The 23475-nt window shown below is 43.1% G+C and overlaps 4 protein-coding genes across 4 annotated transcripts; 1 reads left to right on the forward strand and 3 right to left on the reverse strand.

Annotated features, from left to right (window-relative positions):
- Window positions 1-744: 744 nt before the first annotated feature.
- Window positions 745-4821, reverse strand: LOC139111150 (uncharacterized). Its single transcript, XM_070671274.1, has one exon. It carries the CDS (start codon window positions 4819-4821, stop codon window positions 745-747), a length of 4077 nt encoding a protein of 1358 aa, XP_070527375.1.
- A 315-nt stretch (window positions 4822-5136) lies between these two features.
- On the reverse strand, window positions 5137-6009 carry LOC139111152 (uncharacterized). Its single transcript, XM_070671275.1, has one exon. The coding sequence runs from the start codon at window positions 6007-6009 to the stop codon at window positions 5137-5139; it is 873 nt and encodes a 290-aa protein (XP_070527376.1).
- A 1822-nt stretch (window positions 6010-7831) lies between these two features.
- Window positions 7832-18698, reverse strand: LOC139111051 (cytochrome P450 4g1-like). The gene is made up of 3 exons (XM_070671093.1): window positions 18546-18698; window positions 8111-8287; window positions 7832-8036 (listed from the first exon to the last, which is right to left on the reverse strand). The coding sequence occupies exons 1-3, from the start codon at window positions 18637-18639 to the stop codon at window positions 7867-7869; spliced, it is 441 nt and encodes a 146-aa protein (XP_070527194.1). The 5' UTR covers window positions 18640-18698; the 3' UTR covers window positions 7832-7866.
- Window positions 18699-22140: 3442 nt separating this feature from the next.
- LOC139111153 (uncharacterized) lies at window positions 22141-23232 on the forward strand. The gene has a single exon (XM_070671276.1). The coding sequence runs from the start codon at window positions 22141-22143 to the stop codon at window positions 23230-23232; it is 1092 nt and encodes a 363-aa protein (XP_070527377.1).
- Window positions 23233-23475: the final 243 nt, after the last annotated feature.

The raw sequence follows: 23475 nt of genomic DNA on the forward strand, positions 1-23475 counted from the left end.
CTTCGCTCCGGGCGCGCCAATGGAATCCCACACGCACGCGAAATACACGCAAAATTCGCAGGGACGGCACGACGTGCCAAATCTCCGGTGCAGGCTGCACGGAGGACGATCACTCTGGGTAGCTTGGCGAATCGAGTCCCAGAGCGTCGGAGGCGATCCGATTCGGCCGCGAAATCTAATCAACCGTTAACAATTTTCGATTCGCGGCGCGAACATACCACATCGTGGCAAGGCGGAAGCTCGGATACGACTGACTGAATCGACTGCTTTCGTCGGAATTCGAGCACCGGGCTCGAGGAGTGGAATGTCGCAAACAAGAAAGAAAAAGGAAGAAAAAAGGGTTGAGTACGCTACTCAGCACGCATTTACGGTATGATCGCCAAGCGAAAACCCGCGACGACGCCGCGTGCGATCTACGTGTCGGACGACCGAGGAAAATTCCGTATTGCTCGATCGTCCGAACGCTAGCACATGTACGCGCGTACATACCGCCCGCCTTGAAACGTCGTTTCAATCGCCAAAACGGGGCGGTAGCGAAGGTCAGTAATGACGAGGTGAGACAATTGAAACCGATTTGACGATACAAAGAGATTCGAGGGCGCGCCGCCCGCCCTGAATGATCTCAAAATAAACTAATAACACAAATGAGAACAACGAAGAAAACTTAAAGTAGGCGCAACTTAAACTAACGCTAGGTATTTACATAGGCAGGCTTAAAACTAACGCTACGCATCGCCATCGGAATTACAATTTAGTCGCCGGATTGTCATTAAGCTCGGACGCCTTTCGCGGATCCGAATAAGAACGGATAGGCAAAACGCAGATTTTGCCGACTGGTCTAACGTACGAGGAGCTCGCAGTCTTGACAGTGGCGACACGAACCAGACCGTCCGCGCCCGGGTGGACCTGAATCACACGCCCGATCTCCCATTTACAGGGAGGCAACAAAGGATTGCGTAGGAAAACGAGTTGACCGACTTCGAGAGAGGGCTCAGGCTTTCGCCACTTAGCACGCTGCTGGAGCGTGTTTATATAATCGGATGACCACAGCCGCCAGAGTCGTTCGGCGAATTGGCGAACAAGTTGCCAGCGCGTTAAACGGCCTTCCTTCAGCTCGAAAAGAGAAGGTTCTGGAGGTACCGTGAGGGGGGACCCTATTAGAAAATGACCGGGCGTTAGATATTGATAATCCTCGAGGGAATCGGACATCGGCGCAATCGGGCGCGAATTCAAACATGCCTCCACCTGACATAAAAGGGTGACGAACTCCTCGTTCGACAGCGTGTGCGATCCAACGACACGCCGGAGGTGATGCTTCACCGAGCGCACCCCCGCCTCCCAGATTCCGCCGAAATGCGGAGCAGCCGGAGGGATGAAGTGCCAGGCCACCCTGTCACTGGCGGTCTGATTTAGAAAATTCGGATCGCGTAAGGCGGCACGATAAGCCGCGGTCAGCTCCTTGTCGGCACCTACAAAATTCGTGCCGTTATCGGAGTAAATGGATTGCGGCAAACCGCGACGGGAACAGAAACGCGTGAAGGCGCCGATAAACGCGGGTGTGCTATAGTCACCCACTAGTTCCAAATGAACCGCGCGCGTGGAAAGGCAGATGAACACTGCAATGTAGGCCTTTTTAATGGAATTCCCGCGACCGGCAGAAGCGCGGACGCGAACCGGGCCGGCGTAATCAAGACCGCACCATGAGAACGCGCGGGGTGGAGGAGTAACACGCTCCGCAGGCAAATTACCCATAAGCTGGGTGGACGCGGCCGATCTCTCGCGGACGCAAATGACGCATCGATGTATTTCGGTCTTGACCAGACATCGAGCGCGTAAAATCCAAAACTGCTGGCGGAGGTTGCGAAGGGTAAGCTGCAGACCGCCATGTAGCGAGCGCAAATGATACTGTCTCGCGAGGAGACGCACAAGCGGATGAGCAGCAAGTAGAATTGGGTGCTTGCTCTCGTAAGACAGATAGGCGTGCCGTAGACGACCGCCGACGCGTAAGACCGAGTCAGAGTCCAGAAATGGACTGTAGGCGGACAGAACGCTTTTTGACGGTACTGTACCCTTACGCTTCAGCGAGAGAAGCTCCGCTGCAAAGAGTTCCCCCTGAATAACGCGGATCCAGTAATTTCTGGCGTGAGTAATCTCCGGAACGGAAAGCGCAAAAGAATTGCTTAAAGAGTCGATATCCACGATGCTGCGGCGAAGACATCGCGAAGTGAATCGGTAAACATACGCGGTAACGCGGAGTAGCTTGTCCCACGATGAAAAGCGTGAAGCAAGATTCCACGGCGGCTCCTGATTAATAACGAGATGCGAAACGGTTTCCCCTACCTCTGGAAAATCGGACTCCCGAGACTGAAGGTCGGCTGGCCACTCAGAGGGCGGCTGAAGAAGCCAAGCCGGACCACGCCACCAAAGGGAGTGCGAGAGAATCGTACTTCCGAGAATGCCACGAGAAGCACAATCGGCTGGATTGTCGGACGTCAGGACGTGCCGCCAGACCGCCTCCGGAAGTAATTCGCGGATTCGGCTGACTCGATTGACAGCGAACACGTTCCCCCGCAACGGAGGAGACTTCAACCATGACAGCGTAATAGTCGAGTCCGACCAACAAAAACACGAAACCCCTGAAAGATTCAGTGCGCTCTTAACGAAAGACATGAGTCGCGAAAGAAGAAGCGCAGCTAGGAGCTCAAGACGAGGTACCGTTAACGGCTTGATCGGGGCGACCTTAGACTTGCCCGCGAGTAAAATGACGCGCGTTTCGCCGTCAGCGAGAGTAACACGCGCGTAAACTGCCGCGGCATATGCGAGAGTGGACGCGTCGGCGAACCCGTGCAATTCGAGGGAGGAGCTCGGACCGAAGCTCGTCCAGCGTGGAATATGCACGCTGTTCAAGAACTGGAAGCTCGTGTAAACCGGGTGCCAGCGCTCAACGAAGTGAGGCGGGAGAGGAGAATCCCAATCGAGTTGCAGCCGCCAGAGACTTTGCATAAGGATTTTTGCTGCGATAATCACGGGCGTCGCCCATCCCAACGGGTCGTATAACCGAGCAATAATCGATAGGACAGATCGTTTGGTTAATGAAACTTCTCGATCAAGCGACACGCGGTAACTGAATCCGTCAGAATTCGGGTTCCAAACGATGCCGAGTATTTTAACCGTCCCATCTGTCGCGAGATTTTTATCGCAAGCGAGTCCGTGATCGAGAGGATCTATATCCTCGAGCAAAGCAGTTGAATTGCTAGCCCATTTGCGAAGAGTGAATTGCCCGCATTTAAGGAGAGACACGAGTTGATCGCGCTTAAGTTTAAGAGACGCCACGTCGTGGTCGCCGAAAAGAACGTCGTCGACGTAGATTTGCCTACGGAGAATGGAAGCTGCAAGAGGGAACCGATTTCCGTCGTCCTCCGCCAGACGACGAAGAACGCGTAAGGCAAGATACGGAGCGCACTTCATGCCGTACGTAACCGTCAGCAGCTGATATTCGTCGATTGAAGCGGATGTCTCGCCCCGCCAGAGAATGCATTGATAGTCGAGGTCGCGTTCGTCGATCAGAATTTGGCGAAACATTTTCGCAATATCCGCGGTGTACACAAAGCGGAATTGCCGCCACTGCAGGAGAATAGCAGGCAACTCGGTCTGCAGTTTAGGACCGGCGTGCAGAAAATCATTTAGCGACAGGCCGCTCGCGGACCGACTTGACGCGTTAAACACGACGCGTAACCGAGTTGTTGCACTGTCAGCTCGAATCACCGGATGGTGAGGAATAAACACACGTTGGCTAGCCCCCTGCGAACTACGAACTTTCCGCATGTGCCGAAGGTTTTCATATTCCGTCATAAATTGAAAATATTCCGCGCGTAGAGACGGGTGAGTATCAAAGCGGCGCTGTAATTGTAAAAACTGCATTCCCGCGCGGTGCCGGGTGGGGCCGAGATTTAGAGGCAACGCCACGTTAAACGGCAGCCGAACGATATATCTTCCGTCGGAAGTACGAGAATGAGTCGTGCAAAAATGTTCCTCGCATTGCTCCTCCTGCTGAGTCAAAACACGCGCGGCGGGAAGGTCCTCCACCTCCCAAAACTTGACGATGGCTTCCTCCAATGGGGCCAAGGACATGCAGTGATGAGTGGTCAAACTGGCCGACGGATCTGAAGCAGCTAAAGGGGCGCAAAGAGGGCCGGAGATGAGCCATCCGAAGACGGAGCGTTGCGCGACCGGTTGACCAGAAAGACCGTGCCGCACGCCATCCAGAATCAGGTCGCCGTAAAGATCGGCGCCGAGAATCACGTGGATCGGATCTGAACTCAGGGGGTCCGGATCGGCCCAGGATAGATCGGAGAGATGTGAGATCTCGCTCAACGATGTTACGCGACGCGGCGCGTAGTGAGTCAAGGACCGAAGAATGAGAGCCGTCACCGTAAATGAAGGGCTATCCGATTGAAGGGGTGACACCGCGATCGTGGTCGCTTGCCGAACCTGCCCGAGCTGTATCCCGCCGACGGCAGAGATATTAATGTGTGCGCGTTGCCTTTTGGCTCGTAGCAATTGAGCCATACTCTCCGATATAAATGTGGCTTCGGAGCCTTGATCCAGCAGAGCTCGGACGGAGACGCTATGCCCAGATGTCACGCTTAATTTGACACGCGCTGTAGCGAGAAGAATCTGTTTAGGCACACGCAAAAGCTTAGAGGTAACCGCGTTATTTACGCTCACGGTATCGGAGCGTGGCACCGGAGAGTCGAGATTCGGGCTAGGCGCCGCGACCGCCGCGTCGGCACGCGGAATATCCGTATCCACGTGTAACATGGAGTGATGTCGCCTTTTGCAGGAATTGCATGAGTATTGACTCGGGCACGCAGGAAGCGCGTGCGAATCACTTAAACAATTTAGACATCGACCGAATTTTTTAACAATTCCCATCCGCGCCGTCGGAGATAAGGATAAGAATCGCGGACACGCTCGCAAAAAGTGTCGCGCTCGACACAATGGACAGGGCGATACACTCGTCCTCGGAGACGAGGACAAGCCTGCCGACGCGTGATGCACGCGTGACGTCGCGTTCGAATGCGTCGGTTTCGAAGCGACTCGATCAGGACCGCTGTCCAGCGCGCGCTCGAGCACTTAAAAACGGAGTAATTCGGTGTAGCGAGGGGGACTCTCGGCATCGCTGTTCTTCAAATTCCACGCCTTACGAGTTGCGGGGTCTAATCTTTGTTTAATCAAATAGACCAGAAAGTCGCTCCACAAATCTTCGGAACTGCGATCTAATTGTTCCAACAAAGAAACGGTAGTTTGAACGCGATCGCGCAAGAGCTGCAAATTTTCAGCGGATTCCCGAGTCAATGCCGAGAGCCCGAACAAAGTCGCGAAATGCGTATCGATAAGTCGCTGTTTGTCGTCGAATCGTTCTTTCAATGCCGACCATGCCTCGCGGAAATTATCAGCGGTGACCGGAAGATTTGAAATACAGTTCAGAGCGGTACCCTGCAACGACGAAACGAGATAATGCATGCGAGCAAAGTCACTTAAAGCCGCGTTGCGAATTATCAAGGAAACGAACTGATCGCGAAACGTAGCCCAGTGGGCGTAATTGCCGTCGAACACGGGCAAACGAATTTTGGGCATGTTCGGCATCGCGAGGCCCGGCGGTTCTGCATGGATACCGGTGGAGTTGAATACAGACGGCTGGCTTACGACCGGCTCCATCTCCTCCAGGAAGTCCGTCAAGGCGTCCCGCGTCGTCTGGTAGGCCTCCTCTGTAGCCTCAAACTCCTGGTTCCTGAAGTAGTCCAGCTTCTGAAGATCCTGTTCCGGAGTGCTCCGGAGCAACTGAACGTGGGCATCTTGGAAGCGAGTCCAAGATTCTTGGAGAGAGGCGATCCGACTCCGGACCTTGGCGGCGGTAATGTTATCACGCCCCAATTTCTTAAAGTTGATGAGCGTGCGCTCGATGGAGCGTCTCGTAACCCCTTGTCCGATGAGCAAGTCACCCATGGTAATCACCACCCGGAGCACACGTCGCCGCGGAAGAAATAAAGAATCACGGAATTGCCACGCACCCGCGCGAATCCGGCTCGAAGGACCAGCAAACTATGTGCGCGACGGTGCGCGTAGAGCACTCACCCGCGGCACTCGTGTACCGGGACCACCCTGACAAGGGCGTCGCGCGGGGGGTAGGAAAGCTCCGTGACGAGACCAATTACTCGGTTAATCAACGAATTTTATTGACACACACATACACACACCCGGAACGAAATAAATTTGAAAATAGAATACGAGACGGAAATCTTGAGTTTGCCGTCGGATAGCCGCCGTTCGACGCGACGGAGATCTTGAGGCGCTTCCCACTGGAGGCACCCGCGATGCGGATATCTTCAACGCGACGCAGAGAACGCGAGGCGGCTCGGCAATCGCGATCGCGCTTCGCTCCGGGCGCGCCAATGGAATCCCACACGCACGCGAAATACACGCAAAATTCGCAGGGACGGCACGACGTGCCAAATCTCCGGTACAGGCTGCACGGAGGACGAGCACTCTGGGTAGCTTGGCGAATCGAGTCCCAGAGCGTCGGAGGCGATCCGATTCGGCCGCGAAATCTAATCAACCGTTAACAATTTTCGATTCGCGGCGCGAACATACCACATCGTGGCAAGGCGGAAGCTCGGATACGACTGACTGAATCGACTGCTTTCGTCGGAATTCGAGCACCGGGCTCGAGGAGTGGAATGTCGCAAACAAGAAAGAAAAGGGAAGAAAAAAGGGTTGAGTACGCTACTCAGCACGCATTTACGGTATGATCGCCAAGCGAAAACCCGCGACGACGCCGTGTGCGATCTACGTGTCGGACGACCGAGGAAAATTCCGTATTGCTCGATCGTCCGAACGCTAGCACATGTACGCGCGTACACCGTCACATTATCAATTTATGTATTTCATTGTTCTTTTCAGCGACGTCTCAATCACGCGTTCGTCTTATTGTTATTTATTTAATTGAATAAACAACCAATTAATTGTTCACTCAAGTTTCGATGCATTTACGGACCTAATAATTCTATCGCGAATCCTGTCATCCCGGCGAGCACATTCGGACACCCCCCGCTGGCCCGATATTCGCGGCCCCAAGAATTACGGTCGTTTCATAATGACAACTAAAATTTAGCAAAAAATATGTAGGCGTACGAATGTAGGCATACATTTTTCCTTTATTATGTGTACTCTCAGCCGAGTGCAAGTTTTGTACTTTGTAAACAGATGGCATTTCAAACAATATGATATAATCTTTATTTATTATATTATTTAAATATAAACTAATTCTTTTATAAAATATTTATGATAATTAAAAATAAATATTTACAAAATAGTACTGCAAATCTTTATTTCTTATTTATCGTAAATATTGTGTAAAATATTTAATTTATATTTTAATAATATTTTAAGTAATTATTTTATTTCTTCCTTTTCTCATGTATGTGAAATATGTATAAAATATTTGTATAATAATAAAAAAAAATATTAAGAAATATTTACAAATATTTATTATAAATATTGGGTGCTGTCTGGGTGTACATCTCATATTAAGTAGGGAGTTAAAACACGTGTTCACTTGTTACTATACTTAAACAAGATATTTAATTAGGTAGTAAATACATTAAAAAATAACAAATATACAACTTTTAAAGTTTACTAAAATAAATTTTATTGAATTATTTAACTTGTTATAAATTGATTAAAATATTATATTAAGATCATCCACCAACATAATAATATGTTTTACTTATATATGTATAATGTGTAAAAATATAGTCGTTTAGTTTTATATTGTTTACAGTTTAATACTCTTATATTATTTTATTAAATATATCGTTTTTCTATTATAACTTTTAAAGGCTTTTCAACAGTTAAGGTTAAATCAGATTTCAGTTTTATTTCTTTTAAGTCAATGCTTTTGTTTACTTTAAAAGCAAATGTTCGTACCATCGTGGCTAAAATAACTTTCATAGACATCATTGCATACTTTATACCTGTAATTTTGACAATTATATAGAAATTAATTTTATGCTAATTTTATGTAATATATTCAATTATTTATACCTACCTATACAGTTTCTTGGTCCATTACTAAAAGGCATATAACAATAAAATTGATTTTTTATGTTTTCTGGAAGAAATCTGTCTGGATCAAATGTTAACGGATTTGACCAATATTTTTCATTTCTATGTAAATTAATAATGTTTATGATAACATTTGTTCCTTGTGATAAAGTAACTTTTCCTAAAAAAAAAAGAATCATAAATAAATGTAAAAAATTACATAGAACAAGAAAAATTAAAAAAAACTGAAAATAAAAATTAAAGTGATGATAGAGAAGATAGAAAGAGAGAAAAGGAGGAAAGAATAAAAGAAAAGGAAAAAAACAAAAGAAAGATGGTGAAATAGTGAGTGTAAAACAATAAAGGAGAGAGTAAAGAAGGAATTGAGGAGATAAAAAAAAGCAGAGAAGACGGCAAAGGGTACAAAAAAAGGTTGAAAAAATATAAGGAATTGTGCAAAAAGAAAAAATAAAGGGATATAGGTGGGAGAAAAAGATAGAAAGAGTGAGAGCGGAAGACTGAATATAGAGAATAATAAATAAGGGAAGAAAATAGTGTAAAGAATTAAATGAGAAAATTGAAATACGGAAATAGAACAGACATTTGAAAGAAACGTTGGGAGCAGTAGAGTAGAAAGTGAGTGGGAGAAGAGAGAAAAGGAATAGAAAAAGAAGAAAAAAAAGGAAATTGAAAAATAACAAATTTTTACTTGTGGAAGACAGGCTACGATTATATTATTCCTCTTCTTGAGTCTATCTGTACTTAATAAATAGTGGAAGAGGAAAAAAATACGAGACATACGTCCTATAATTCGCTGGCACTAAATATATTTTATAATCGCCAAGAAAATGTAAAATAAACGTGTGGCTTGTAATAACGATTGAGCGAGACTTTAAAAACTATAGAAAGATAGTAGCGCAAGAAATAAAGAAAACAATTTGCGTGCGCTTGCGTCTATAGCGCCTATCTTAAATTTGATTTTTGCTACATTAACAAAAAAAATAAGAAATAGAAGAGGTAATTAGAAAATTGAAAGAAGGTAAAGTGCCGGGAAGTGACGGAATTGAGAATAAATTGTGAAAATGGGGGGGGGGAGAAAAAGTAAAGAAGTGGTTATTAGAGATTTGTAATAAGGTGTGAAGGGAGAAAGTAATAGTGCCGATAGTAAAGAAGAATAAGGCAGAAAAGGCAGAAAGTGGAAGGGGAGTTTCATTGGTGTTGTGTATGGAGACGAGAGAAATAAAAGTTTCTCGTATAATAATTAAAGTTGTCTTTATTTGATTCCGTATTAAGTAACGGCTATGCAACGACTGTTTAACGAAAAGCGCACGGCACGGAAAGATGAACCATCGCCGATATCGGGTTCAGGGCGACGTTCCGAGAATCATGCCGTGTGCATTGTGACTAATAAAACTCGGCATTAAATTTCTATTATTCGCATAACATTTGGCATAGACGACGTATAAGATTTATGTGACAGTCCTGGTAGAAAGATTGAGAAAAAAAGTGATGGATAAGGAGATTCTGTCACGGAGTCAAACGAGATTTAGAAGGAACATGAGAAAATTCGATCAGGTGTATGTGTTGAATTATCTGAAAAATTAGAAAGTGGCGTAAAAAGAGGGAAGAATAGTGGTGACATTTGTAGATATGAGAACAGCGTTTGACTTGGAGGATAGAGAAGTACTGATAAAAGTAATAAGAAAGATGGAAGTGAGAGAGGGTGATGAAATGCGAGGAGCTATTAAAAGAAACAATCAGCAAAGTAAAAGTGAGAGAAAAAAAGGAGAGAAATTTTGGACGGGAAAAAAAAGTAAGACAAGGATATTCGCTAAGTATAAATTTGTTCACCTTACTAATAGCAAGCATGACTTTCGCTTCCGAAACGCGACGTACTGTTGCTATAGTTGGTTAGTGGGAAGTGTGAGTGGAGGCAGAGGAAAGTGGAGAGAGAGAGGGTAAGAAAGGGGTGGATAGGATTGTGCGGAGGGGGTTAAGTAGAAGGGTTGATTGGAGGGAAGTGCGTGGGTGAAAAGAAAAAGGGATAGAAAGAAGAGAGCGGGATTTTGAGGTTAGGAAGTAAATAGGAAAGAAAAAGGTGTGAGTGAGAAGGTAAAAGTGGGTAAGAAGAGCAAGGGGAGGGCAGAAAAGGAAGAGGGGGGATAGAATAGAAAGAGGGTATAGGGGAGGAAGGAAGAAGGGGAGGCAGAAGTGGAGTGAAAGTAAGAAAACTGGCGGAGTAAGAAGGGAGTGACTAGGAAAGGAGAAGGAAAGGGAACGAGACAAGAGATAATAAGAAAGGGAGGATTGAAAAGAAGAAGGAAGAAAGCAACGACAGAGGAAAAGGTATAGAACGGATGAACAAAAGACAAGGTGAGAGATAAGGAAAAGGAAAACATATTGAGATAAAAAGTAAATATGGATAAGAGACAGGAAGAAATATTAAAGAGGGGTAGAGGGAGGAGTGGGAGTATGATAGGGATAGAGGAATTCATGAAAAGAAAAAGGGAGGAAAAAGAAGGAGAAGATGAAAACGAAATAGTGCAAATTAGAAGAGATAAAGAAGAGAGCCACAAAAGAGGAAGCAGAAGGCAAAGGAGAGACGGAAGGGAAAATACTAAAGATAGTGAGAGAGATGAGAGAGGAGATGAGAAGAGAGATAAAGGAGTGTAAAATTATTTTGGGCGCGTGGATAATTTTGTAATAATAACTCTTTATTTCACAAACACTGGTATATATATTTAATTTTGATTTTACACACTCTTTATAAAATAACATGAAAGAATATAGAACTGTATTTAAGGAGGTTTCAATATGTGGTACGTCCGTTCCCGACGACGACTCTTTTTCAAGTGAGGTAGTCCCGATATTAGTTTTATCTTTGGGACAGAAAGGGGCTTCCCGGACCTTTGTCTTAAGAGGTTTATTCCCTTGCTTATCTAATTGATACAAAGTCACGTAGCGTATCCGGTCTACTAAGAATTATTTATTTGTGAATTGATTTAATCTTATTTAAAGTTAAATTTATAATTATTGTTTAAAGCGCATATATTTTAACAAGGAGTTAAAGGAAGATAATAGAGGAATAAAAAAAGATTTGGAGATAATGAGGAGGAAGGAAAAGGAATGGAGGGTAGAGAGAGAAGCATTGATAGGGAAAGTGAAGGAATTGGAGAGGAAGATAGAGAAGGGAAAGAGAGAATATGAGGAAGTGAGATATAAGATAGAAAGATTGGAGAGAAAAAATGAAGAGATGGAAAGGGGATAAAGGAGATAAAATATAGTAGTAAAAGGAGTGAAAAGCACAGAAGATAAGAAAAAAATGGAGGGAGAGATAAAGGAGATAATAAGAAAGTTAGAAGTAGAGATAAAGGTGGAAGAAATAAGGAAGTTAAGAGAAGGAAATGATGGAAAAGGAGGGATAATTTTAGTTAAAATGGAGAATGAGATGGAAAAAGAGAAGATAATGAAAAATAAGGAGAAGTTAAAGGGAACAAATATATGGATTCAGGAAGACAGAACATGGGAGAAAAGAAAAATGGAAAGGGATATAAGGGAGGTAGCAAGAAAGGAGAGAGAGAAGGGAAGGAAGGTGTGGATAAGTGGAAAAAAAATTAATATAGACGGGATCTGGTGGTGGTGGAACCAACATAAGGAGGACTTGGTCAACGGAAGAGGAGACAGAAAAAAGAAGGAGGAACAGGGGGAAGGAGAGGAGGGGAGGGAGAAAAGGGTGACATAGAAAAAAAGAAGGAGGAGAGATGTGAAAGGAGGAAGAGGAGAGGAAATGAGAGAAAGAGACGAGAGGAGAAGAGGAGGGAAAGGGAGAGAGGGAGGAAGAAGGGAGGGAGGTGTATGAGAGGAGAGATAGGCAAAATAAATGGAGTATAGCATATTGGAATGTGGCGGGATTAGAGAACAAGGATAGAGATTTTTGGGAGAGGTTAAAAGAGTGGGACGCTATGTTTCTATTGGAAATGTGGATGGAGGAAAAGAAATGAAAGAGAATAGAAAGAATGTTACCGAGAGAGTACATATGGAGAAAGCAATGGGCCAGCAGAAAGAACAGAAAAGAGAGAGCGAAGGGAGGAATGATAATAGAAATAAAAAAGAGATAGAAGTATTAAATGAAAGAAGAAGAGAAGGGGAGAGAGAGGGGATTATGGTGGAAAAGATAAAGATTGAGAATAAAATATGGAATCTAGTTGGAGTATACATGAACGAAGAGGAGGATGAAAAATGGGAATAGATAAAGAATTGGATGGAGGGAGGAGAGGAGACAGGGAAAACAATAATTGGAGGAGACTTCAATGCGAGAACGGGGAGTGAGGGAAGGAGGATACAAGAAAAGGGGGAGGAGGAGGAGGAAAAAAAAATTGTTGGATAGGAAAATAAATAAAGAAGGAAGAAAAATGATAGAAATATTGGAAAAACGGGCTGGTTTATTATGAACGAAGGACTTGAAGGAGACGAAGAAGAAAAATGGACATACGAGGGACCAAGAGGAACATCGGTAATAGACTACGTGCTAGGAAACGAGGAAACGTGGGAGGAGATGCAAGGGATGGAAATAGCAGAGAAGATCGACTCGGATCACTTCCCAGTGGTGGTAAAAATAGAAGGAAAAAAAAGGAGGAAAAGGAAAAAGAGGAAAAAAAGGAGAGATAATGAAATGGAGAGGGAGCGAGGAAGGGAAGGAAGAATTTAAGGAAAAAGCAAAAAGAATATGTAGTGAAAAAGGAGAGATGATGGAGTGGAAGAGTATGAAGAAAAAAATTAACAAAATACTAGAAAAGGGACAAAATGGAAGAGAGAACAAGCAAAGGAGAGGATGGTGGGACGAGGAATGTAGAGAGGAAAAAAGAAAGGTAAGAAAGGCATTAAGAGAGTGGAGAAGGGGAAGAAGAGAAAAGAAGGAATACAGAGGAGAGAAGAAGAAATATAAGGAATTATGTAAAGAGAAGAAAAGAAAAGAAGTAGAGAGATGGATAGAGGAGGTGAAAAGAATAAAGACGGAGAAGCAAATATGGGATCTATTAGAAAGAAAGAGAAGAAAGGGAGGCTTAGGAGGAGAGAATGTGGTAATGAAAGATTGGGAAGAATACTTCAGAAACATAATGGGGAGCGTAGAATACAGAGTGGTAAAGGGAAAAAGGGGGAGAGAGAGGAAATGGACGAGAATGAACTAAGTAAAGAAGAAGTGATGAACGCAGTAAGGAAGGTAAAGGAAGGAAAAGCGGTAGGAGGAGATAGAATTCCAGGAGAGGTGTGGAAATATGGGGGAGAAATGATAGAATAGATCTGGAAAATGAGTATGAAAATATGAAAAGGAAAAGAATGGATAAAGAAGTGGGAAGAGTGAATAGAGGTTCCAGTGAAGAAGAAAGGAAAGGGAGACAGAGTGGAAGATTACAGAGGAGTGACGATCATGCCAACACTTTATAAAATATACGCAACGATATTGGAAAAAAGAATAAAAAGGGAGGTAGAAGAGAAAGAAAATTTGGCAGAAGGACAGACGGGTTTTAGGGAAGGAATGGGAACATTGGATAATGTATATATCATGAACTATTTGATAAATAGACAAGTGAATAAGAAAGGAGGCAAATTAACGTTACTTTTCGTGGATTTAAAGGCAACGTTTGATGGGGTAAATAGGGAGGTGTTATGGGAGTGTATGAAAAGGGAAGGAATAAGCGAGGGTATGATAAGAAGATGCAAAGAGTTGTATAAGGAAACGAGATGCAGAGTGAGGGTGAGGGGGGAAAAGGGGGAGGAGTTTTGGACGGGCAGGGGGATGAGGCAGGGGTGTCCTTTGAGTCCACTATTAATCAATATACTGATAGCAGATTTGGAAAGGGAATTAAAAAAAGGAGGATGGGGGAGGAAGATAAAGGGGGAAAAAATATATACAATGAGTTACGCGGATGATGTGGTACTAATGGCAGAAGAAGAGGACGACATGAGAAGCATGATGAGGAGATTGGAAGAATATCTGAGGAGGAAAGGATTAGAATTAAACGTGGAAAAATCAAAAATAATGAGATGCAGAAAGGGGGGAAGAGAGAGAGAAAAGTACATTGGAGATGGGGAGGGAAACCGGTAGAGGAAGTGAGTGAGTATAATTATTTGGGATATATACTAATGAGGAATGGAAGACAGGAAAAACAAGTGAGAGAAAGAACGAGGAAAGCAGCGGCGGTGATGGGAGGAGTATGGAGTATGGGAAAAAGAAAATTTGGAGGAGAATGGGGAAAAAGAATGTGGTTATTCGACAGGTTGATTTGGACGGTAATGGCATACGGGGTGGAAATATTTGGATGAAAGGAAAGAGAGAAAATGGAGAGAATACAGGAGAGATATGTAAAGTGGATATTAGGGGTGAGAAGAGTAACACCAGGATATACGGTGATGCAGAAGATGCAGAGGGACAAATTAAGAACAAGAATGAGAAGGAGGGCATGGGGATTTAAAAAAAGATTAGAAGAAGGAAGAAGAAACGTTTTGGCGAGAAAATGCTGGGAAGAAATTAAGGAAAGGGAGGAGAGAGGGAAAGCAGAGGCCGGATGGAAAAGAGAAAGAAAAGATTTTTATGAAGAGAGGAAAGAAGTTATGATGAGAATGGGAAGGGGAGAAGAAACGAAGAATGGAACGGAATGGTTGAAGGAAATGGAAAAGAAGGATAAGGAGATACAGAGGAGAGAGACGGGAGAAAAAGAAAATTCAAAGTATAACAAGTGGTATGCAAAAATAAAGGAACAAGGAATGCCAAAATACTTGAAGATGGATTGGAAGGAGAGGAGATGGAGAAGAATGGCTAGATTTAGGTTGAGAGAAGAAATGAGGGGGAACAATTATTGGAAGAAAGAGGAGAGAAGATTATGCAGGGTATGTGGAAGAGAAATAGAGACGTGGGAGCATGTGTGGGAGGATTGTGGAAGATGAGGAGCTTAGGGAAATTGGGGGGATTGGGTGGAAAAAGTGTTAAGCGAAGATGGAGAAGGGGAGAGATGGCTAAGAGGTATACAGAGTTTCAGAAGAGAATTAGAGGGTGAGAAGGAGAGAGGTGCGGATCGGAGACGGAGAGAGAAGGGGGAGAATGAGAGAGGGCAGGGGGAGGGAGATGGGAGAGGGAGAGGAGGAGGGAGAAGGAAAGCGGGAGGGATATATTCAGTTTTTGTAATAACATTTGTAACAATTCATATATGTACCTAATACCACGAGAAATATATGTACAATACGTTTGCAAAAATGTATATATTATACATATTTTACTTTTGGTATCAGCTACATACATAAATGAATAAGTTATGACTTTTATAAGTAGAAAGTACTATAGTTGATACTTGACACAGTAGCATTTTAACATTTAGAATAAATATGTGAATTTAACAGCAAGAATACTCAATCTTTTAGTAATTTAGCTGATTATTACATACATTTCTTGTAAATGTTCAAATGATACTATTATTATACAAGTACCAGTAACTTAGTCTAAACTAATAAAGTATCTCTGTAGCGCAACGGCTAACAGCGGGCCTGCTAATTTGACGACCGTGCGAGCGCCGGTTCGAGTCCCGTTATGTACTCATAATTTTTTTTTTAATTTTTTTTATAATACTATGTGCAGAGAGAAATCATATTTTTTATAAATAAATTGTTATTACGCTGTAACAATTTATTTATAAGAAATATGATTTCTCTTTGCACATGGTCATCAAGATGGACAGGACAGGATAGGCAAAGCAGGCAAACTGGCAAAGGTCTGTTATTTCTATATGAACGCATGTATGTACAACACTGCCATCTATTCTGTGACGCCGGAAGTAATCTTGCTCGTTTTTCGTGACATTTTTACCAAAATAGCATCTGCTGACCCGTACATATTGTGCTAAATCGTATTTCTCACTATTTTTTTTTGCGAGGCTATCAATTATAATTTCAATTACGCGATTCTATTCCTTGATGTTCCGAGAAGCGTGGTCTGGTCTGTGTTCATGCGTCTAAACGATGTAACGTATATAATAAGTGAATGTTTCGCACGTAAAAACATAAAAAAAATTTTTTTTTCTATTTCTTATATCAAACTGACCACACCACGATTCACCAGAGTACGTACTATAATCCTGAAGAAGGATTTTTTATTCCGTTCAGCCGTTTAGAAAAAAAATGAGAAATACGAATGGGTGGTAAAACAGGAAGGTTTAGCTTCCCCTTAACCGAGCTAATCTGAATGCCGCCGAAAGCGCCGACGGCACCGACCGAGACTCGTTGTTCTCAACCGCGCCGTAAGCGAAGCCTCGGCGCCGCGATCAAGTGCGGCTCCGACCTCGCTGAGCCCCGGAACTCCGACATCATTCCTTTTTAGGTATAAAAAAGCGATGCCGGAGCTCAGCGGGACCGTTTTCGATCCGCTTGTTTCAAGTAAGCATCTCATCCAGATTGTTCTTCAACAAGCGGACACCGGGGTAGAGTGATCTCTGTCTCGACCAGGAGATCCAGGAGCTGAATCTTTCCGCACGGTACTCAGGGTGGAACCACTGGCAACGACCAGCTCGAGGGGTGGGGTGCACTTCGCCTCCTCTGAGAAATTCTCGGTTCTCGGTCACCGGTGTCCAACCTACCACCGATTTCCCTTCGCACCGTCACCAATACCGAGGTGAAGTGCACTCCGCCTCGGCAGGGGAATCTCGGCTACGCGACGCCTTGCCAGGTGCATCCACTCCTGACCCTGTTGCACAACACGCGAAATTTATCCACAGATTGTCCCGTGTATACCCGCGTGTATATAAGTGTTCTCGCGCCGCCGGTTTTTAAATTGTAACCCGCTGTCATATTCCGAATTGTAAACAATTGCCGTACAGCTATAGGTAATCCGCGTATTTTTTCTGTATATTAAACGTTTGTTCCGCATCGACGAGATTCGGTGTATCTTTGTAAAATATTGGTTAACGCGTCCGCCGTCGCTTAATCACGTGTACGTACCTTTCGTATCGTCTCCGCGACCGTTTCGTCAATCTTTATATCTTCACTTTATGTACGCATCACTAGCTATCGTGCGGCACAGTTCATGCGCCGACGCGACGAGGTCGTGCGTCTCTGTATTCTTTCCTTAAGTTAAGTAAAATAAGTCTTTAATTTGTTAAGTTTAAATCTGTCTCAATGCATCTACGAACCTAAACACCGATCGAATCCTGACATCTCGACGAGCGTCCCGGGCCGAGCTCGCTAGGCCACTATTCGGTCGCGCGTAAAATTTAGGTCGTTACAGTATGAATAAAAAGGAAGAAGAAATAATGGAAAATGCGCCGGAAGAGAAAATTTCTAGGTGTGAGTGAGAAGAGAATCGTGAATGAGTGTGGTATTTCTCTCTTTTTATAAATAGCAAACTTGTAGTTGTAATAAATAATAGTTACGCAGTAGCAAGCTTTGTAGCAGTAGTAATTTTTATTTATGTAGAAAAAGTAGTTATAGAATTATCTAATACAAAAGAAAATAAGAAGGATAACAAAGATTGTAAATTGAGCGGAGGTTTGCAAAATGTACCCGTATCGAGAACAAAGCATTTACATACATAGTAAAAAATTACATAATCAATAAAAAATAAGGTAATTTCTTATTTTTGTGGATGTTTTTATTTGCCTACATTCTACACTGCAAGTAATGTTTTGGAAATGTTAAAACATTATTTTATTTAAAATATTAAATTTTTCAATGATATCACACAAATATTTCATAACTATTTAGGCCATGTTTCTGCAGTGTTTAAATGTTCGTAATTATTTCAAATTTAACTTTGCTTTAAATTTTAGTGATATTTCTGAAGTACTTTTAAATTTTTACAAATGTTAGCACCGGCCGAGTCGGCAATTGCGAACACTCTCAGGCGGAATGTATCAACTATTAAAGGTCGGTTCGAAGTAGAGAAAGAGTATCAAAAAATCAGGAACGAGTTAAGGTAGGGACAAAAAAAGAGGAGAGTGGGCATTAAAAGTGAGAATATAGAAGGTCGGATAAATAAAGCGAAAAACAGAGTAAGTCAATTTTTGGTAAAGCCTACGTTAGAGAAGGTCTACGGACGCAAGTTACATCAAAGCGTGGACAAAAGACTTTTAGTAGCATTGTAAATTGTCAGAACAAAAATAAACCTTAAATAAGAAAGAGTCTAATTTAATTTGTATTCCCAAAACAAAAGAGTACATAAACTAATTTACAATAAAATAAAATTTACTTTAATTAAAGTATGAAAAAATTCATTTAACGTCAACTATGTTTGTCAATAATGTTTTTTAACCAATGTACATGTAACATTTTATAAATAAAAAATCGATGTTTTATTATTTATATCTTTAAATCTAAATTATTATTTTAAGATAAATAAGTCTTATAAAAAAATATGTATTTGCTTGTTTATATAAAATTATATAAAATGTACAAACCTAGTTTTATATTGTTTATTACTTTTCGTCCAATTAAAGGTACAGGTGGAAAAATTCTCATTGTTTCCTTAATAACTTGATCCAAATATTGCATATATTGTACATCGTTGTATTTAATTGGTGCAGATTGTACAGTTTTTGTGCCATAAATTTCTTATAATTCTTCATATACTTTTTCCTTTTATGACATTAAATAAAATACTCATTTAAGTAAATATACAGGGTGTCTCAGCCCATGTGTAAAATCCTATACAGATAGGTAGGTCTTGGACAGATAAATAAAAAAGTTCTGTAAAATTTTGAAAAATTCTCAACCGTTATTGAGAAAAAAATTAATTTATCTAGCACAAGAGCGACAAGAAAGCTGCGGGCTAGTGATCGCGACAGGCAAATGGCTAGGAATGGCGCTGTCGCCTATCGCGCTTACTCACGTGTAGCTTCCTTATCGCTCTTGCGCTAGACAAATTAATTTTTTTCTCAATAAGTATTGAGAATTTTTCAAAACGTTAAAGAAAAAACATTTTTACTTATCTTCTCAAGACCTACCTATCTGTATAGGATTTTACACATGGGCTGAGTCCCCGCACCATGTGTCAATGCTTCTAGGGATAAATAGATATCGGGAATACAAATTAAAAATTTCAGTGCCATTTTGCAAAATTCTCAATAGTTATTGAGAAAAAAATTAATTTGTCTAGCGCAAGAGCGACAAGGAAGCTGCGGGCAAGTGAGCGCGACAGGCGAATGGCTAGGAATGGCGCCGTCGCCTGTCGCGCTCACTCACGCGTGCTGCTTAGCCGCTCTTGCGCTAGACAAATTAATTTTTTTTTCAATAACTATTGAGAATTTTGCAAAATGGCACTGGAATTTTTAATTTGTATTCCCGATATCTACTTATCCCTAGAAGCATTGACACATGGTGTGTATACAAAACAATAATTTATTTTTTTATAGTTTTAATAAAAATCAATTTTATTTTATTCGTAATCGAAGCATAGATAATAAGATATGTCAGTATAGATATTTGTACAATTGTATTAAAAATTAAATTTAAATAAGTGTTACGTCTCTGACTCCACAGTTCCTTTTTTCGTCGCGTAACAACGTAGTAAACGTTAGAATAAAAAGGGTATTATACCCATCGAACGCTGATAGAAGGAAACCAAAAAAGAAATCTAAAATTACAAACACTCTAGGTTTTCAGAATTCTTATAAAAAAAATTAAGATGTTGAATTTGAAACATATCTAGCCATGTGGCAACTCGAATATAGTAAGCGAATTTTAAAGAATTGATTCTATACAGGGTGTTTCAAACCATCAAATAATTTTTTGGTGATAGATAAAACTTATTAAAAGAAATAAAAAGTTCTATATTATTTTGTAAAATTTTTAATTGTTATTGAGAAAAAAATTTTAATTTGTAAACATAAGAGAGACAAGTAGCGCGGGTTAAGTAAACACACGACAGACGGCAGTGAGTACTATAAAAAAAGTAGTTGTAACACCCTCTGCTCTCTACCATGTGGCCGGACACGGTCAAGCGACCCGCCGTGGCGATCGGCGAATCGTCGCGTATACGAGGCCCGACCAGGGCGTCTGCGGGAAAGAGTGAAATTCAATGCGATCTATTATTTGGTTATTTACATTTATTCTGAATATAGTTCTATATACACGGTCTTGTTACGTCCTCGGACTCCACATCTCCTTTTTTCGACACGCGATCGACAAATTAGATAAAAAGGAGTAAACCGTAAATATTTGGTGACGAGAGAAAACTTCCAAGCTTCCAGAAGAAATAATTTTATACTTAGAAATTTTTACCGCCGAATGCTGAAATTAAACTTAGAACAATCATGCTACAGATGCCGACGGAAAACTAAACAGAAAACTTTTCAAGGGACATTAAACTAAGAGGGTCCCAAAACGATTTAGAATCAATATCGAATGTCTGGCGATAAGTGAAACACTTGAGATCGCAGTTATACCGTGGATCCGAGATACAAGCAAAACAAAGGCGCGAAAGTCCTGCGATCGTAAGAATATGATACGCGGTCGGGTCCTACAAACAAACACGACCCGGCGATAACGAAAAGGGTCCCTTAACAATTTTTCTCTAATTGTTAATAATATTCTGGAAGGTTGGAAGGGGGCAGCCATGAGGGCGGAGCCTGTATAAACAAATTTTTCTCTCAAGCCAATAAATATCGGGAACTCCTCATCATGGATTAGAAACCTAAGGACGAAAACTTAGAGCCTAAGAAAATCAGAGAAGGGATGAGATGTGAGTGACCAATAATTATGAAAAAGGAAAGTAGAGGGACACGGCTGGCAAATAAGAACATTGACTTTTAAAAAATGAAAATTCGGTGCTAGTCCTCCCCTTTTCCGAGGTTATAAAACCGCGTGTTTCGGCGGGACTCGCTCTCATTGCTCTCTGAGTTTTGATAAAACAAGTGACTCTGTAAAATAATTGTGAATCTCAAGGAATAAAAGGGGAACCAGGGACTCGTCCGAGGAAATTAGAAAACAACAAGTAGTAAGTCTCATTATTTATTTATTCCATATTTCCCCTCCCCTTCGAAACGGTTCCACTAAATTAAAAATTCTAAATATCTTCAAAGTGAATAACGAGGGAACTGTCAGGGTGCCGTTCGCATCTCGCAAATTCAGTATCTCTCTAGAGTCCTCCGAGTTCTCCGGTAACTCGACTCGGCTAAAGGGTTTCCTTTTGTCAGAGGTTGCGATATGCCGCCAATAAATGGTGACAATCAAAACCTTAACTTGAGTGAGGCTCCATCCGGTCAGAGAAACTGCGAGAATCTTTAAAGTGACGTATGGAGAGATCCGGAAGAAAGAATGAGACGTGATGCCTTATCATTTTCTCTCAATAATTCTTTCATTAATTAAACCTTAAATTGATACCTTTTAGTGAAATCAGCTAATTTAAGATCCATAAAGAAAAGAAAAATTTGTTTTTATATTTTAAATGTATTTAACTAATATTATGTTCGGGAAAAGGAAAATACCTTCGCTGTCACAGCGTAGCGAGCCGGTGCCGTGTTGATCACGCGGCGCTCGCGTGCCGAACAGCTGGCTTCGTCGCTAGCCGCGGCATCAATATTTTCGGCGCGACTTGGTGTATATCGAGTCACCTCGAATTAATTTCTATTTTTCATCGTTATGCCGGTAAAGATTCGTCTGGAACAATCGAGATCGTTCCACAGTGACGTATTTCCGGCGCCGGCACTTTCCAGAAAATGCGAGAACGTTTCGCGGTATAAAAGGAGCGGCATTTTTCCGTGCCGCACAGTCAACTCTAAAGCAGCGTGCGGATTCCCCGTTATAGTTTCAGTCTGTCAATCGCTCGACGCGTCGAGTACTGTAAGACAGATGTCTTAAATAGATCGCGTGCGGCACGTTTAAGTTTTTGCGACACTGTCGCGCGTTTCAAAACATTTTTTGTACGAGAACTAAATATAGACTTCGCGTAATTGAAACCCGTCTTTTCATACATTTATTGGTCCTTCGAGCCGGATACGTAAGAATTACAGTGCGGTACGGTAACAAGTGCATTGAAAGCGGACGATCGCAAAGATGGAGGCGCTTATGGAAGATCAGCGTGAACTTCACGGTCGCATGAGCTGCACAGTGGCAAATGTCAAGAAAGTCGGCACCGCCAGAAGAACTGGCCCAATGCTAGCTTCTGCAATTGTGACCTTGGATGAAAAATGGGATCGATTCGAGGAACTTCACGATCAACTTCGACGGTCACACTGGAACGAATTAAAGGTACACGATTACCATCTTACTAGCGTCATAGACGTCGCGGAAAGCGTGTACCTTGATCAACGAGCAGAGCTGCTCAAGATGCAGGAAGATCTGACGGCGGATCGGGAAGTCGAGCGACCGCAGAGAACCGTGATTTCCGCACCTTCGCGAACGACTCTTCCTAAGATTGAAATACCGAAGTTCTCAGGGCGATATGAAGAGTGGCCGTCCTTTCGCGACTTATTTCAAACTCTGATCGTGGACGACATTGCTTTGGCCAACGTCACGAAATTACACTACCTCAAGGTCGGTGTAAAGGGGAAAGCCGCGTCACTGATTAGTGAATTTTCCACGACGGAGGATAATTTTGCGAGGGCGTGGGACTCGTTGTCGAGCTTTTACGACAATCAGCGCTTGCTGGTGCGATCGGCGTTTGCAGCGTACACCTCGCTGCCTAAATTAAAGACGGAGTCGGCGGAGAAGCTGAGGAAGCTTTTCCTCTCGATGACAAGCACGGTGGGATCATTGGCCAGTATCGGTCGGCCCATACACTCGAGCGAGGATCTCTTCGTCTTCATTACCGTGGAGATGCTAGATCCGATCTCCAGGCGGGAGTGGGAGGCGAGTATTGGTGACTCGTCCAACACTCCGTCGTACGCCACGCTCAAGAGGTTTCTGGAGAAGCAACTGCACATTCTGGAGGCGGTCAAAGTGGAAAGAGCGCGGCCTGATACCAAGAGCGGAAATCGCTCTTCCAAGCCTGTGCGCTCTCATCTCGCGAAGACGGCGCAGACGAAGGCCGAGCGTGACAGATGCACGCTGTGTCACAGGGACCATTTCGTCATGCTATGCGAGGCATTCAAAAAGAAGTCGCCGAAGGAGAAGAGGAGTTTCGTGGTACAGGCTGGCCTCTACTGAAACTGCTTGGGACGTCACAGGGTGGTCGATTGCCTCTCGACCCGCACGTGCACGGTGTGCAGCGACAAGCACCACACGGCTCTCCATGAGGCGACGAAGCCGGGGGCGAGCGTGAGTACTTCCGCCGCTGACAGGGCTGACGCGTCCGCCTCGTGCCATTTCGCGGAGGGGAGGAGAACCGTCCTCCTTGCTACGGCGCGGGTTACTTTGCGCGATCATTTCGGCAACGAACATCGCGTTAGA

This window comes from Cardiocondyla obscurior, linkage group LG22, assembly GCF_019399895.1.
Source record: "Cardiocondyla obscurior isolate alpha-2009 linkage group LG22, Cobs3.1, whole genome shotgun sequence".
NCBI lineage: Eukaryota > Metazoa > Arthropoda > Insecta > Hymenoptera > Formicidae > Cardiocondyla > Cardiocondyla obscurior.